We start from the raw sequence: 14,691 nt of genomic DNA, 5'->3' as shown, positions 1-14,691 counted from the left end.
CCTGCCAACGTTTGGGAAGAGGAAAGAGAGAGCTTCTGAAGGAAAAAAATGGGAGACTTTATTTTCCCCATTGACTTACATGTAAGTGAATGCAATTTGCATGGAATAAAATAAACCCATTTTTGGCTTTAAATTGTGAACGTCCTGCATTGGCAAGTATGCTAGCTCCTACTAATTTAACACACCAAGAAGACAGTGAATTAAATGCACAGAGCTACCTGTTAACCCTGGAATCTGGAGCAGTCCACTGCCCTCAGGGCTGCACACTCCAATGGTAGTAAGCGTTATATGAATGCACTTACAAAACACTCTGCCCTCTCCCTCATGTTCTTAACAACGTGAATTCTTTCGAGATGTGTTAGTTATAAGAACATTATCCCAATGCACATTTGAGAAATAGTTTGACATTTAAAAGTACGAAACGCCCTGATAAAAATTCTGCAATAGATTAAAGACTGAAACTTTGATTTTAAACTTTCGTGACTAAACTAAGGAACGAAAGAATCTGCGGTAGCAAAAATAGCTGGTTCGTTTCACTCGTGTTCAGTTATCACACTATGAATGTAAATGGTTGTTCGAATTTTCACACCTGCAGCATGGCGCTCGCTACACGCACAGTCTGAGCCTGAAGTTAACGCTCTAGGCCTGTATCACAACTTCGGAGAACTCACCGTCGCGTTTTCCTGTGACCCGGATGTGCTTATCATGCCATGACAGTAGTGCAGTGCTTAGGGAAATTAAGTTCTATTTTGCCAATATGTCGCCAACAGGGGAACGGGGTCCGGAGCTGTCTGAGCGAATTGAGGCCTTCGTGGCGCGGCTGAAGCGAGAGGGTAACCGGCCGAGCTCGGAGGAGACTGCACGGGAAACCGGGTCTCTCTTACGGAGAATCATCGCCCAAGAGCGATGGGGAAGTGCAGGTGAGGGGATGAGAAGTAAATACCGTCATGGTAGAGGAAAAATGGATAGGGGCGTAAGACTCTGCATCATTGGTTAAACTTAAAGGAAGTGGATTCCATACTAGAAGAGGACGATTGAAGTTCTGGTGTATAAGAGCGTGCGTGCGGCATAAGGGTTAGATTGTCATAATATCACTTCTGAGGGCCTGAGCCAGTGACATCATTACTTACGGATAGCGATCGAACTGAATTAAACAAATAGGAAAACGACGATCCTTAGTGCAGTGGTTGTAGGGTCAAAGGCTTGGCTCAAAAGACAAAATATTCTGCAACTGGTTTGTTGGTTTTATAACTTCGGATAACTGCTTGTAAAATAGCACATATCTTAAATGAAACATAAATGCAGGTTAAACTATGCAGTGGAAAATACATAATGTCACGTTGTGAAACATTTTTAGGTTAGTCACTCGTGCAGTCACTGCAGATGTCTACGTCTTGAACCAGAGGACCCTGGTTGCTGTAGCGGGGAATCATTTTTAGTGCTACTGTGACTATGTAATACATTATTTTAAACTTGCATTGCACACAGTATACAGTAACCTGCCACAGAATGTGCTAAAAGATTTAGATTTAACATAAAAAGTACTTCCAAAATACAGATGTTACTAATATGAACACTGTACCTAGCGTTAACAGCCTGTATAACTTTGCATTAAAAGCACGCAGTCCAGAACACAGATGATAATATCCTTGCGATACTTTTCAAAAGAATACATCTTTGTCATCTCAAAGTTTCATGTGACTCCATCAGTTAAAGCCTATACCGATTTCTGAGCAGCATTTACATTGGCAGATTAACCATCTGCACACATTTATGTTTCTTTCAGGCAACAAGCACCCTGGCAAGAAGGCTTGTTCTTTGTTCAGCTCAGCTATCTGTACCTCCCTCGGCTTCCTAGTACAGGAGACTTCCACGTCAGCTGGGGCATCTTAGTTTTTAGAATTAAGCTTCCCAGGACGGTCACCTTTTAACAAAAAGTAGGGGAGCTGTTTTTCTTAATTTAAAAAAGTTTGGGCCTTTTGTGCTTCAAAGATCTCACCCACTTCCTCTCTGATTACAGGTAATCTTCATTATCCTAATTGTTAATCATCCTCGTCTCAGGTTACTTATTTTGTTGTTTGAGATTATCAATTGCAGGCTTGCTTTTGTATTCATAGTAAGTAATGACTGTAATGAGATTATCGATTGCCAGTTGGCTTTGATATTCCTCAGTGACTGGGACGAGGATGATGGATGTAAGGGGTAATGCCTTTTTGTCCAACATCACTTTGTGATCGCAGTAAACTACAAGTTCATCAGTTGCAATGTAGAAGGCACAGTGACTGGCAGTGCCCAGGAACGACAGTAGTGTAACAAGAATGGATGATACAGGTAGTAGAAGCGAGCAGCACAGCTTTTCTGGTGTTTGCTTATGTTGCATGGTGAGAAAAAATGTGTTCCTAAAATCTTGATGTTGCTTTTTTGGACATTTTTTTCTAGCTGTTCAGGTTACTTATTTCAGTGTGTTGCATCTACTTATGAGCTCCTTGTGTATTCAACCACGTTAGGAGGCATGGTGTCCACTCCTCGCGTTGCATCATGGAATGTCCCCATGATTGGAACACAAAAAGAGAGTTTACAATGGCCGCATCAGTTGAGCTAGGAAGCCCCTTTAGATTGCTTTTTGTTTCTTAATCAAACCTTCAACAGCAACACTAAAGCTGTCCTTATGCCCAGTATTGTAACCACAGTCGTTGAGGCTCCTTGGGATGTATTGCATGAGATTTCAAATTTCTCTTTGGAAAACGTCACCCAAACTAAAAGCCTTTTATACTATTTTTGGGTCACTGAAGTAAGTGCACTGGCTCTTCTTGTTTTTTCCTTAAAAGTTTATTTCCAGTTACAATGTACAGACAGAGATACATGCGCTCGCCATCCCCAAACCGGCACAACTCCGACCTTTCATATGGAAACATTCCAATCCCCAGTCACAGCCTGCCCCCAACATTCCACTTCCCCTGATGTCATAGCATTCTTCTTTTACATACAAACCAATACATCACTACACATCCCCTTCCCTTAAAAAAAAAAAATCACAAAAAAACCAAGAAAAAAATAATAATATGTATATAAATAAATATATATATTTTTATTTAATCACACACAAAATTTTCTAATACCTTAGGTTTTCTCAAAACCCTGCCGAAACAACTTTTCTTCACTTCACCACAAGCTACATTTTTATTCTGTTGACGCTCATTCACATTACATTCAAATTCTCCCATATTAATACGAGTCTGGACACCTTCCTGACAGCCCCTAGCTCCCAATTCCCCAATAACTCTAGAATCTTTGTTACCATCAATATCACACTCCAACCACCAATATTTGTTATTATTACCTTCCAGCAAATCATACTGCACAAATTGTTGTTTGCAAGGCTTAGCAATAGCAACGCGACTAATGTGACATACACTGCCATCATCCAAAATGACAGTATTTCTCATCACTTTCTTAATTCTTATAGGCTCGCCATACTTGCTCTCACCTTTAGCCACTTTCCTTACGGATTTCGCTCTCACCCAATCTCCCACATTCAAATGTGCTTCTTTAATGCCATATTTATTATTAAAATATTTCTTGTTCTTTTCTTGTGAACTCTTTATGCACTTTCTTACATGTTCCTTGCTCCAAAGTACTTGTCTGCTTCTTTGCATCCAACCAGGGTTAATCTTCGAAAATGTAATTCTACCTCGCATTATATCAAACTGACTTTCACCTATTGTCTCATGAGGTGTCACTCTATAAGCCCATAACATTTTCCTTAACTCAGAATCTATATTACTTTTGTTTCCATGCTTTGCAATTTGAATGATGCCCTTGAAAATCCTATTTATACGTTCCACTACAGCATTCCCCCTGGGATGATATAAAGCTGTAAACCTTTTTTCAATACCAGTCATTTTAGCAAAAATGTTAATTTCCTCAGATTTAAATTGAACACCATTGTCCGTCAATAAAATTCTGGGAAATCCTTCCCTCAAAAATATTTCCTCCAAAATATTAATCACTGCCTTGGTATCAATTTTTTGTAACACAGAAAATTCAATCCACCTTGAAAACAAATCAACTAAAACCACAATAAACTTTGAAGTCCCATCATGCCACGTAATAGGACCCATAGGGGGTCATTCTGACTCCTACCGGGCGCGGTCACTGCGCGCCCGGCGGGAGCCGCCAAAATACCGTACCGCGGTCGGAAGACCGCGGCGGGTATTTTGAGTTTTCCCCTGGGCTGGCGGGCGGCCTTCAAAAGGCCGCCCGCCAGCCCAGGGGAAAACGACCTTCCCACCATGAAGCCGGCTCGTAATCGAGCCGGCGGAGTGGGAAGGTGCGACGGGTGCTACTGCACCCGTCGCGTATTTCACTGTCTGCTATGCAGACAGTGAAATACAAGCGGGACCCTCTTACGGGGGCCCCTGCAGTGCCCATGCCATTGGCATGGGCACTGCAGGGGCCCCCAGGGGCCCCGCGACACCCCCTACCGCCATCCTGTTCCTGGCGGGCGAACCGCCAGGAACAGGATGGCGGTAGGGGGTGTCAGAATCCCCAAGGCGGCGCAGCTTGCTGCGCCGCCTTGGAGGATTCTGACGGGCAGCGGAAAACCGGCGGGAGACCGCCGGTTTTCCTGCACTGACCGCGGCCAAAGCGCCGCGGTCAGAATGCCCTGCGGGGCACCGCCGGTCTGTCGGCGGTGCTCCCGCCGACCCTGGCCCCGGCGGTCTGAGACCGCCGGGGTCAGAATGACCCCCATAATGTCTAAAGCAACTTCTTCCCATGGTATATTAGGACAACTTGAAGAAGAAATTGGCGGGTTAAGTGTCTTTTGAGATTTGTCACTATTCTCACACTGCATGCAGTCACGTACATATCTCTCAATTTCTACATCAATTTTTGGCCACCAATAAAGTACTTTTAATTCCTCTTTTGGTGCGAGATATTCCTGAATGACCTTCATGTCCAATAGCGATAAGTTTATTTCTAATACCACAGGGGGGAATAATCTTCCCACCTCTACACACAAAATCACCTTTAATACTCAATTCATCTCTTACTTCCAAAAAAGCTCTTAACATATCACTGCTTTTGACTTTCTTGTCATTATACCAGCCGAACATCACTTTGTTTTTAACTTCTTTCAACACTTCGTCTTTCTCATACTCCATGATCCATTCTTCTTTTTGCAATGAGCTTAAAGTATTCTCATCAAACACACCAGCTACACACCAGTCATTCCATGGATGTTGATCCAACTCTCTTAAAGGTAAGGACATTCTACTTAAAAAATCTGCAGTAAAAATTTTTACCCCAGGAACATACTGCACTTCATATAAGAAATCTTGTAGTCTCATAGATAGTCTAGCTATTCTCGCAGATGCTCTACATAAACCTTCTGTAGTTAACAATTTAGTAAGAGGCTTATGGTCAGTCCGTATGATGCATTTTTGCCCCCAAACAAATTTCCGAAAGTGTTCTAATGCCCATACACATTCCAAAGTTTCTCTCTCTATTACAGAGTATTTTTCCTCTGTGGGAGACAAAGAACGGGATGCAAATGCAACCACATATTCTTTACCCACATTGTCACTCTGTGTTAATACACTACCAAGGCCCTTACCACTCGCATCCGTAGTGATAATAGAACAAGCTTTTGGATCGTACCCATGCAACATTGGAGCACTCACAATTGCATTCTTAATTTCCTGAAAAGCCTTCTGACAACTTACATTCCATTCAAATTTCACTTTGTTTTTTAGTAACAGTCTCATTTGGTAGGTTTTAGCTGAAAAATGTTCTACTAATTTCGAATAAAACTCGGCTAGACCTAAAAAGGATCTCAAATCATCTTTAGATGTGGGGCATGGGACATTCTTAATAGCTTCCACCAACTTTTTTTTAGGTCTTATGCCTTCATGATCAATCTCATGTCCTAAATACGTTACTTTTCTCTGTGCAAATCTACATTTACTGATCTCTGCGGTCAAACCTTTTTCTTGTAAGATGTTCAAAACATTCCTCAATTCCTTATCATGATGTTTCTTGCTACTTCCCATAACTAAAATATCATCCTGAAAGAATGTAACATTAGGCAAATGTCCAACTAACTGCGCCATCAACCTTTGAAAGACGGCAGCCGCCGACGCCAAACCAAATGGCATGCGTTTGAAACGAAAACAACCCCATGGTGTACAAAAAGTTGTAAGATGTCTGCTATGATAGTCCAACCTAACCTGGTGGTAAGCAGACGACAAGTCCAAAGTGGAAAACCATTTAGCATCTCTCGTGGCAGACAACATCTCATCAATACGAGGCAAAGGAAACTGATCTACTATGATATTATTGTTCAAACCTCTCAAATCCACACACAAACGCACTTTGCCATTAGCTTTACGCGCAACAACCAAAGGTGAAACCCACTCGGAAGCTTCAACTGGTTCTATAATCTGTGAATTTTGTAACCTGTCCAACTCTTTTTTTTTTACCTCTTCCCTGACAATAAACAGAATATTCCGTCCCTTATGAATTTTTGGTTTGGCATCCTTTTTGAGTCTAATCTGATGTATAAAGCCTTTCAGTTGACCTACTTGCCCATTGAACACTCCTGGAAACTCTTGTGTGACCCATTTTTTTGTGTCTTCTTCATCACACATTACTAAGACTTGCTCTACACTGTTAGGATCAAGCACAATATGCAGTTTCTTTTGGTCTTTCCAGCCTAATACCGACGGACCATCCTTAGCCACATATAATTTACAAACGGCTTGTCTTTGCTTAAATTTGAATACCAGCAATCTAAAACCAATAATATCTATTCTATCACCAGTGTAACTTTCAGGCGAAATGTCAGAGGTTTCTAAATGTTCCCCTAAACTATGTACAAAATGCTTTTGCCATGTGCATTCTGAAACAATACTGTATGGGGAACCAGAGTCTGCTGCCACCTGCAGCATAACTCCCCCAAATGATACCCAACACAAGGGTTTGTTTGATGTTTGTCCTGAAATGTTCAAAACCACAGTTTTGTGACCCCTCAGTTTATAATTTACATCTTCATCACTGTCATCAGAACAGTCTTCCACCACTTCCTTAATGCAGGCCACTTTACTGTTCACCTTCTTCATTTGTTTCTTCCTGCACACCCTAGCAAAATGGCCTACAATTCCACATTCCAAACACTTAGCATTTTTAGCTGGACACCCATCAAATTTTGCAGAATGAAAGGAACTCCCGCAACGGAAACACTCATTTCTGGATCGATCAGGCATGTTAGATTTTTGATTCTTTGCAAAAGTTTGATTTTTCTCTTTTTTAAAGTCATTATCCCGCTTATCCATGGACCATTTGTTGTGCTTGCGATCACTAACTTTGGCAACGACTTCTTCAAAGTTCTTATCCTGTGCCAAAGTGATTTTCGCACATCTTTCGGATAATTCTGCTTTCTTCACTAAAGCAATAATATCCTTTAGACTGGATTCGCCTTCAGTCCACAACCTCTCTTGAATAGATTTGTTTTTAGTATACATTACAGTCTGGTCCCGTACCAGTTCATCATCCCGTTCATCATCATCATCAGTCTGGTCCTGTACCAGTTCATCATGTAGACCAGCAAACCTACATGAGCTAGCTAAATGTTTAAAAGCAGAAACGTAGCTCTCTATGTCCTCGTGTTTCTCTTGTTTCCTGTGGAAAAATGCGTGACGAGTAACCGCAATGCAAACAGCAGGAGAAAAATGATCATTTAAATCCAAAATAGCACTTTGAAACACATCTTCATCGCCTCTATCGTGTTTTTGTAGTTGATTGTAAATACGAAGACCTTCAGGGCCTAAACAGTGCATTAAGATCCTTTTTTTTCTTTCAGCAAAGATTAAACCATTGCAATCTTCTAAGTTTGCGATGTAATTCAAAAAATATTCCTTCCACTCCTTCCATTGTACAGCCGGAGACGCTAAAAATTCCTTCGGTGTATTCAACTGCAAAGAAAACGACGTCCCTGTACCAGAAGAATCTCCACTCGAAGACATAGTGTACTAAAAATTATAGCTGTAAAATATAACTCTTTAGCTTACTTCTTCAGCAAGACATGTATCTCTGTTATAATAATTTCTGTTAGTTTTCCTTTCTGCCGGATAAACTTCAGCAATGAAGTTGCTAAAAAGTTAAGAATAGTAAAAATAATGCCATGTACTTGGTACTAATTAACATTAAAAGGGCGCTGTTCCTGCTCCCAAGTAACTACCAGCGCAAGAACCAGCACGTTCACAAGACATTGTTATTAAGCATTATGTTGTCCAGGCAACCAGTAACCACGCGGGGGTGCACGCGAGGACCAACGCAATGAAAAATCTAACGTTTGAGCAGTACACACACGCCTCAAACAAAGTAAACAACGGCAACTGTATTATAAATAAATAAATAATAAAAAATAAAAAAATTCCCTCACTTGCTTAAAATAAGTTGCCTTTAACAAAGCAGGTCCGAAAATAGCTGCTCTCCAATCCTCAGTCTGATGTCTGTAGCGTTGCCTTCCAATAATTGCAGTTTTCTCAGTCCAATGCTTGCTGCTTTACGATCCTGCTCGTCGCCATGTGAAGTAAGTACACTGGCTCTTCTTGTTTTTTCCTTAAAAGTTTATTTCCAGTTATAATGTACAGACAGAGATACATGCGCTCGCCATCCCCAAACCGGCACAACTCCGATCTTTCATATGAAAACATTCCAATCCCCAGTCACAGCCTGCCCCAACATTCCACTGCCCCAACATTCCACTTCCCCTGATGTCATAGCATTCTTCTTTTACATACAAACCAAAACATCACTACAGTCACCTTGCAAATGCATTTTTTTGCACAGCATGTTTAGGAAAGTCACCTGATATTATTTTTGTGGTGCAATAGATATAATCGTAACATAAATGATATTTGGTTGGGTTGCAAAATCTGCCTCATTAATATTAGTGAGGCAGGGATTCTGTTTAGAAAAGCCAGGTGAACGGTGGCAAGGACAGTTTTGCAAGCCTACTTGGGAAAGCAACCCTCCTTCCTTGTATTTGCATTACGGATCGCAACGTACCAGTCACTATCCGTTCGAAATCACTTCTGTGATCTTTGTTAGATGTGTTGAAAACCCGTGTATAAGCGTGACACTCATGAGCCACTTGGGCAGATTTGTTTTGCATTACACAGGACCAGTAAAGCCAAGTGAGAAAGCTTTCTCTGACTCTTCTCTATCGTGATTTTGACAGTGACAATACTGTTGATATAGCAGTGAATGGTATAATCAGTGATACAGATTTACAGCATGAGGTCTCTTGGCCATTGCATTTTTATTTTGTGTACAGAAAACCTAGCGACTTGATGCTCAGTGGCTGGAGAAACAGATCAGTTACTTTCATGTTCATGTGACTTTGCCGCTTGAAATCTGTATTTGCAATTAGTGCCATCCTGCCTTTGAGGCTAACAAGGGTGAATGTGTTTCCAGGAGTGAGGTCCTTGTATTTGTGCTCTCCTGGGTTGGGTTGGAGATAATATGAAAAATATTCTTTATGCCACACGTTAAGCACATTTTCCCAGAAGCAGTTTACCCTTCATCATGCAGATAGTTGTGGATGTGTCCGTATATTGATGTTGGGTTTGTCTTCAAGTGTTGGTCATATTTTGAGTCATCAAATCTTGTCGATTTGATTAGGGGCCACAGTCATTTCCTCCCATCGTTTTCAGTTTCTGAAGAAGTTTCCTTTGAAATACTGCACAAAAACAGGTGCCCAAGACGCATCTTTAATAGTTGTCCTTGGTGCAAGTAATCATCCTTCAGAGAAGCGTATACATTTGTTGTTCAACCAGGGTAATTTAAGGAACGGGTATCCCCTTCAAACTGGCCAAAAACAGGAGCTATAAGAAAGACGAGGAAAACCAGGGATTCGGAAGCAGTGTGGGGTACATAATTGTTAAAGACTACCATGATCCCTAAAAATATGTATACATTATTACTTAATATACTCTGTCAAATGCAATAAAAAAAAATTGTCATAACTTTATCAATCATACTCTCATCAGATAGAAGGGACGAAAGGTGTTTGCTGCTGATGTGATATACACTGAGACTTCCAACTCGTTTCAGTGCATAACACACAGTGCTTGTCCATACAGCCAAAACAAATACAATACATTATTTCATTTGTAAGCTTGTAAGGAATGGGTTATTGTTTCGATCCCCTACAGATACAGGATCATCATTAGTGCAGGGCAATGTGGAGAGAAAGCTTGAGAGATTATCAAGTTGATAATTCCATAAACAGTCCAGCTCGTGGCCCTCAAGAAGGAAGTGATGCAGTGGTTCATGATTAATTGCTGTATACACACTGCCGCCACAGAAAAATACTTCAGGATTATGAACTGAAGAACCTCACACTGCGTGTCCTTCATTGGGAACAAATGAGTTGACTCCCTTGTCAGTAAACGCAGCAGAGACAGTCACTGCAAATGTCCAGTGGCCATAATGTAAGTAGTCAGTATATGTATATTTTTAGGGACTACTGTCTTCTTTAACCAAGAGGAGATGGCGTTTATCGAAAAATGTCTGCACACAGTGCTGGCATGTGTGGGTGGGCACAGCAGTGCCTGCATCAAAAATGCTTAGTTCTCAATTGGAACAGCTTCTTCAATATTAGTAAACGCTTAATTCACCTGTCCAGGTGCAGAATATCATGAAAACAGAGAGCGAGCGAATCTCTTTAGTAAACCAAATAACAGCGTCTATGTAAAGGCTTAATTGGCTTCCCAGTGTTTATCCTTTAGTATTTATGTATCAGTAAAATACACTTAGAAAAAAACCCATTCGAAAATTAAAAATGGCTATAAAACAGCTTTGCTGCCAATCCTTTACTCAGTTTCTCCCTTTTTGAATGAGGAAAATGGAAATATTGTTTTTCATAGGCATACAGCCTGAATTCCTGAAAAAGCTACATTATAACCAGAGCTCCCGATTCTCTAGTATTTTTTTTTTTTTTTTTAAACGTTTCACTCTGTATTTATCCATATTTTTTTTGCTTTCTTATTGTTATTTATACAAATGCATTGTGTGCTCTTTGAAATAAATAGAGTCATAAAATGGTATGTTTTCACATTTATTTAACTGATAAACACACACTCATACTTTGATGCCTGTTGCGTTTTAGCAGATTAACCCCTTCGCTGCCAGGCCTTTTCCCCCCTCAGGTGCTAGGACTTTTTTTTGGCTATTTGGAGCAGTTCGCGCTTAGGCCCTCATAACTTTTTGTCCACATAAGCTACCCATGCCAAACTTGCGTCCTTTTTTTCCCCAACATCCTATGGATTCTATAGGTACCCAGACTTTGTGGGGCTCCCTGAAGGAGACTAAGGAATTAGCCAAAATACAGCGAAAATTTCGTTTAAAAAAAAAAAAAAAATAGGGGAAGAAATGGGTGCAGAAGAAGGCTTGTGATTTTGTTTTTCCCCTGAAAATGGCATCAACAATTGGTTTGCAGTGCTAAAATCACTAGCTTTCAGAAACAGGCAGACTTGAATCAGAAAACCCCATTTTCATCACAATTTTGGCATTTTACTGGGACATATCCCATTTTTACTATTTTTTGTGCTTTCAGCGTCCTTCCAGTTAGTGACAGAAATGGGTGTGAAACCAATGCTGAATCCCAGAAAGCTAAACATTTCTGAAAAGTAGAGAAAATGCTGAATTCAGCAAGGGGTAATTTGTGGAGATCCTACAAGGTTTTCCTACAGAAAATAACAGATGAAATAAAAAAAATATTGAGATTGAGGCAAAAAAAAAAAAATCTCAACGTTTTACTCGAACTTTTTTCTGCGATGTCAGATTTTCAAAAGTAATATACCGTCACGTCTGCTGGACTCTACTGGTTGCGGGGATATATAGGGCTTTTGGGTTCATCAAGAGCCCGAGGTACCCAGAGCCAATAAATGAGCTGCACCTTCCGATGGGATTTCATTTATACCGGATATACAGAAATTCATTTGCTGAAATATAAAGAGTGAAAAATAGGTGTCAAGAAAACCTTTGTATTTACAAATTGGGCACAAGATAAAGTGTTGAGAAGCAGTGGTTATTTGCACATCTCTGAATTCCGGAGTGCCCAAACTAGCAAGTGAATTACAGGGCATTTCTCAAATAGACGTCTTTCTTTACACACTGTCTTACATTTAGAAGGAAAAATTGTAGAGAAAGACAAGGGGCAATAACACTTGTTTTGCTATTCTTTGTTTCCCCCAAGTCTCCCGATACAAATGGTACCTCACTTGTGTGGGTAGGCCTAATACTCACAACAGGAAACACAACTTTGGCACACCACATTTTTACATTGAAATCTGATGTGTTTTTTGCATAGTGCCTAGCTGTAGATTTTGGCCTGTAGCTCAGCTGGTACCTAGGGAAACCTACCAAACCTGTGCATTTTTTTAAAAACTAGACACCCAGGGGAATCCAGGATGGGGTGACTTGTGGGGCTCTCACCAGGTTCTGTTACCCAGAATCCTTTGCAAACCTCAAAATTTGGCCAAAAAAACCCACCTTTTCCTCACATTTTGGTGACAGAAAGTTCTGGAATGTGTGTGGAGCCACAAATTTCCTTCCACACAGCGTTTCCCCCAGTCTCCCAATAAAAATGGTGCCTCACTTGTGTGGGTAGGCCTAGTGCCCTCAAAAGGAAATGCCCCTAAACACTATGTGGACAAACCAAAATGATCAAATACTAAACTACCTGCTTTTGCGGGGAAGGGACCTGCGTTTTTGTTCCTGGGCCCAGCAGCCATATAGGGAAACCTACCAAACTCAAACATTTCTGAAAACTAGACAGCCAAGAGAATTTAGGGACGTGTGACTTGCGTGGATCCCCTAATGTTTTCTTACCCAGAATCCTCAGCAAACCTCAAATTTATTTAAAAAATCTCAGTTTTCCCACATTTCTGTGTGGGATCACCACACCGGGACAAATTTCCTACCACCCAACATCCCCGCAGTCTCCCGGTAAAAATGATACCTCACTTGTGTAGGTGGGCCAAGTGCCTGTGACGGGGAAGCGCCAAAAACATGTCTAAATTGAGGGGGAACCAAAGCGGGTCCAAAAGGGCAGTTTGAGAAAAAACATTTTTAGGCTGACAAGTGGAGCAGAATTTTTATCGGTATAGATGAGACAATGCTGTGTGGTAGGAATTTTGAGGATTCCTGCAGATTCCGGAAGGTTCCATCACAAAAATGTGGAAAAAAATATGTGATTTCCAGCAAAGTTGGAGGTTTGCAGGGCATTGTGGGTAAGAAAATGGTGCGGGTTGCATGTAAAGCACACCACCCTCGACTCACTCTGATGTTTAGTTTTCAGATATGTCTAGGTCTTGTGGATTTTTCTACATGGCAGCGTCCCAAAGTCCAAAAAGTGTATCCCTCACCATTCCAAATGGGACGATTTTGAGAGTTAGCCAAGCTCCCATGGCTCAAATGTAAAACAAAAACCCAAAATAATCAAATGTCCTCTTGCTTGCCATTGGATAAGATGTTTTTGTGTGTAGCGGGGAGAGCTGAAAGACTGTTACCACCTTCAGCTGGGGTGGGGGCATAACCATGCCCATACTGGTTGGTAGACACCACCACACTATTGTTTTGTGTTTTTTTAATTTTTTTTATTCCCTGGCATCTAGTAGACATTCTGCCCCCCTAGGGGTGGTGATCGGGGTAATTGCCCCATCTGCCCACTGGTGGGCAGAACAACTTTGGCCCCATTTATTTGGGGTGGGGAGGTATGGCCATACACCCACCCTCCTATTTTGAAAGAAAATCTTCCCTGGTCTCTGGTGGGCTTTCTGTCTCCCTTGGGGGCAGATTGGCCTTCCAAAAATAGACCTATCTGCCCCCAAGGGGGGAAGAGGGGCAGACATGGCCCACAGTAATGTGCCCCAATGGAGAGCGACCCTTGCCCAAGGGGCCACCCCCACCCCCCAAACAAAACACACACACACCAATCCCTGGTGTCTAAGTGGTTTCTGCCCCCCCTCCCAGGAGCAGATCGGCCTAATAGAAATAGGCCGATCTGCCCCAAAGGGAAGCAGAAATGGCCTAAAATAAATTTGACACCCCAAGGGAGCGCCCCTTGCGTGAAATTGGGGCAAAAAAAATCCCTGGTGCCTAGTAGTTTCTTCCCCCCCTTGGGGGCAGATCAACCTAATAAAAATAGGCCAATCTGCCCTCAAGAGGGGCAGAAATGGCCTAAAATAGATTTGCCCCCCAGGGGAACGACCCTTTCCCGAGAGGTTGCTCCCCTTGCGTGAAATTGACGCAAAAAAAATAAAAATCCCTGGTGTCCAGTGTTGGCCTAATAAAAATAGGCCGATCTGTCCCCAAGGGGGACAAAAATGGCCTAAATATAATTTGCCCCCTAGGGGAGCGACCCTTGCCTAAGGGGTTGCTCCCCTTGAGTGAAATTGACCTTAAAAAAAAAAAACTCCCTGGTGTCTAGTGGTTTCTTCCCCCTTTGGGGGTAAATTGGCCTAATAAAAATAGGCCGATCTGCTCCCAAGGGGGGCAAAAATGGCCTAAATATAATTTGCCCCCTAGAGGACTTTTGCCTAAGGGGTCGCTCCCCACCTCTAAAAAAACAAAAACTAAAAAATATTATCTCTGGCGCCTAGAGGTTTTTGCCCCCCAGGG

At 41.7% G+C, this 14,691-nt stretch overlaps 1 protein-coding gene across 1 annotated transcript in view; it reads left to right on the top strand.

The window, feature by feature from the left end:
* The first annotated feature begins 681 nt into the window (after nt 1–681).
* EIF2B2 (eukaryotic translation initiation factor 2B subunit beta) overlaps nt 682–14,691 on the top strand; it is a 73,609-nt gene continuing 59,599 nt past the window's right edge. Inside the window, exon 1 of the mRNA XM_069208473.1 lies at nt 682–920. Within this exon, the coding sequence (XP_069064574.1) occupies nt 695–920 (226 nt within the window). The 5' untranslated portion in view covers nt 682–694. The remainder of the gene's footprint in view (nt 921–14,691) is intronic.

This window comes from Pleurodeles waltl, chromosome 9, assembly GCF_031143425.1.
Source record: "Pleurodeles waltl isolate 20211129_DDA chromosome 9, aPleWal1.hap1.20221129, whole genome shotgun sequence".
Lineage (NCBI taxonomy): Eukaryota > Metazoa > Chordata > Amphibia > Caudata > Salamandridae > Pleurodeles > Pleurodeles waltl.
Note: the sequence above shows the minus strand (reverse complement) of the source record. Positions and strands in the feature narration are given on the sequence as shown.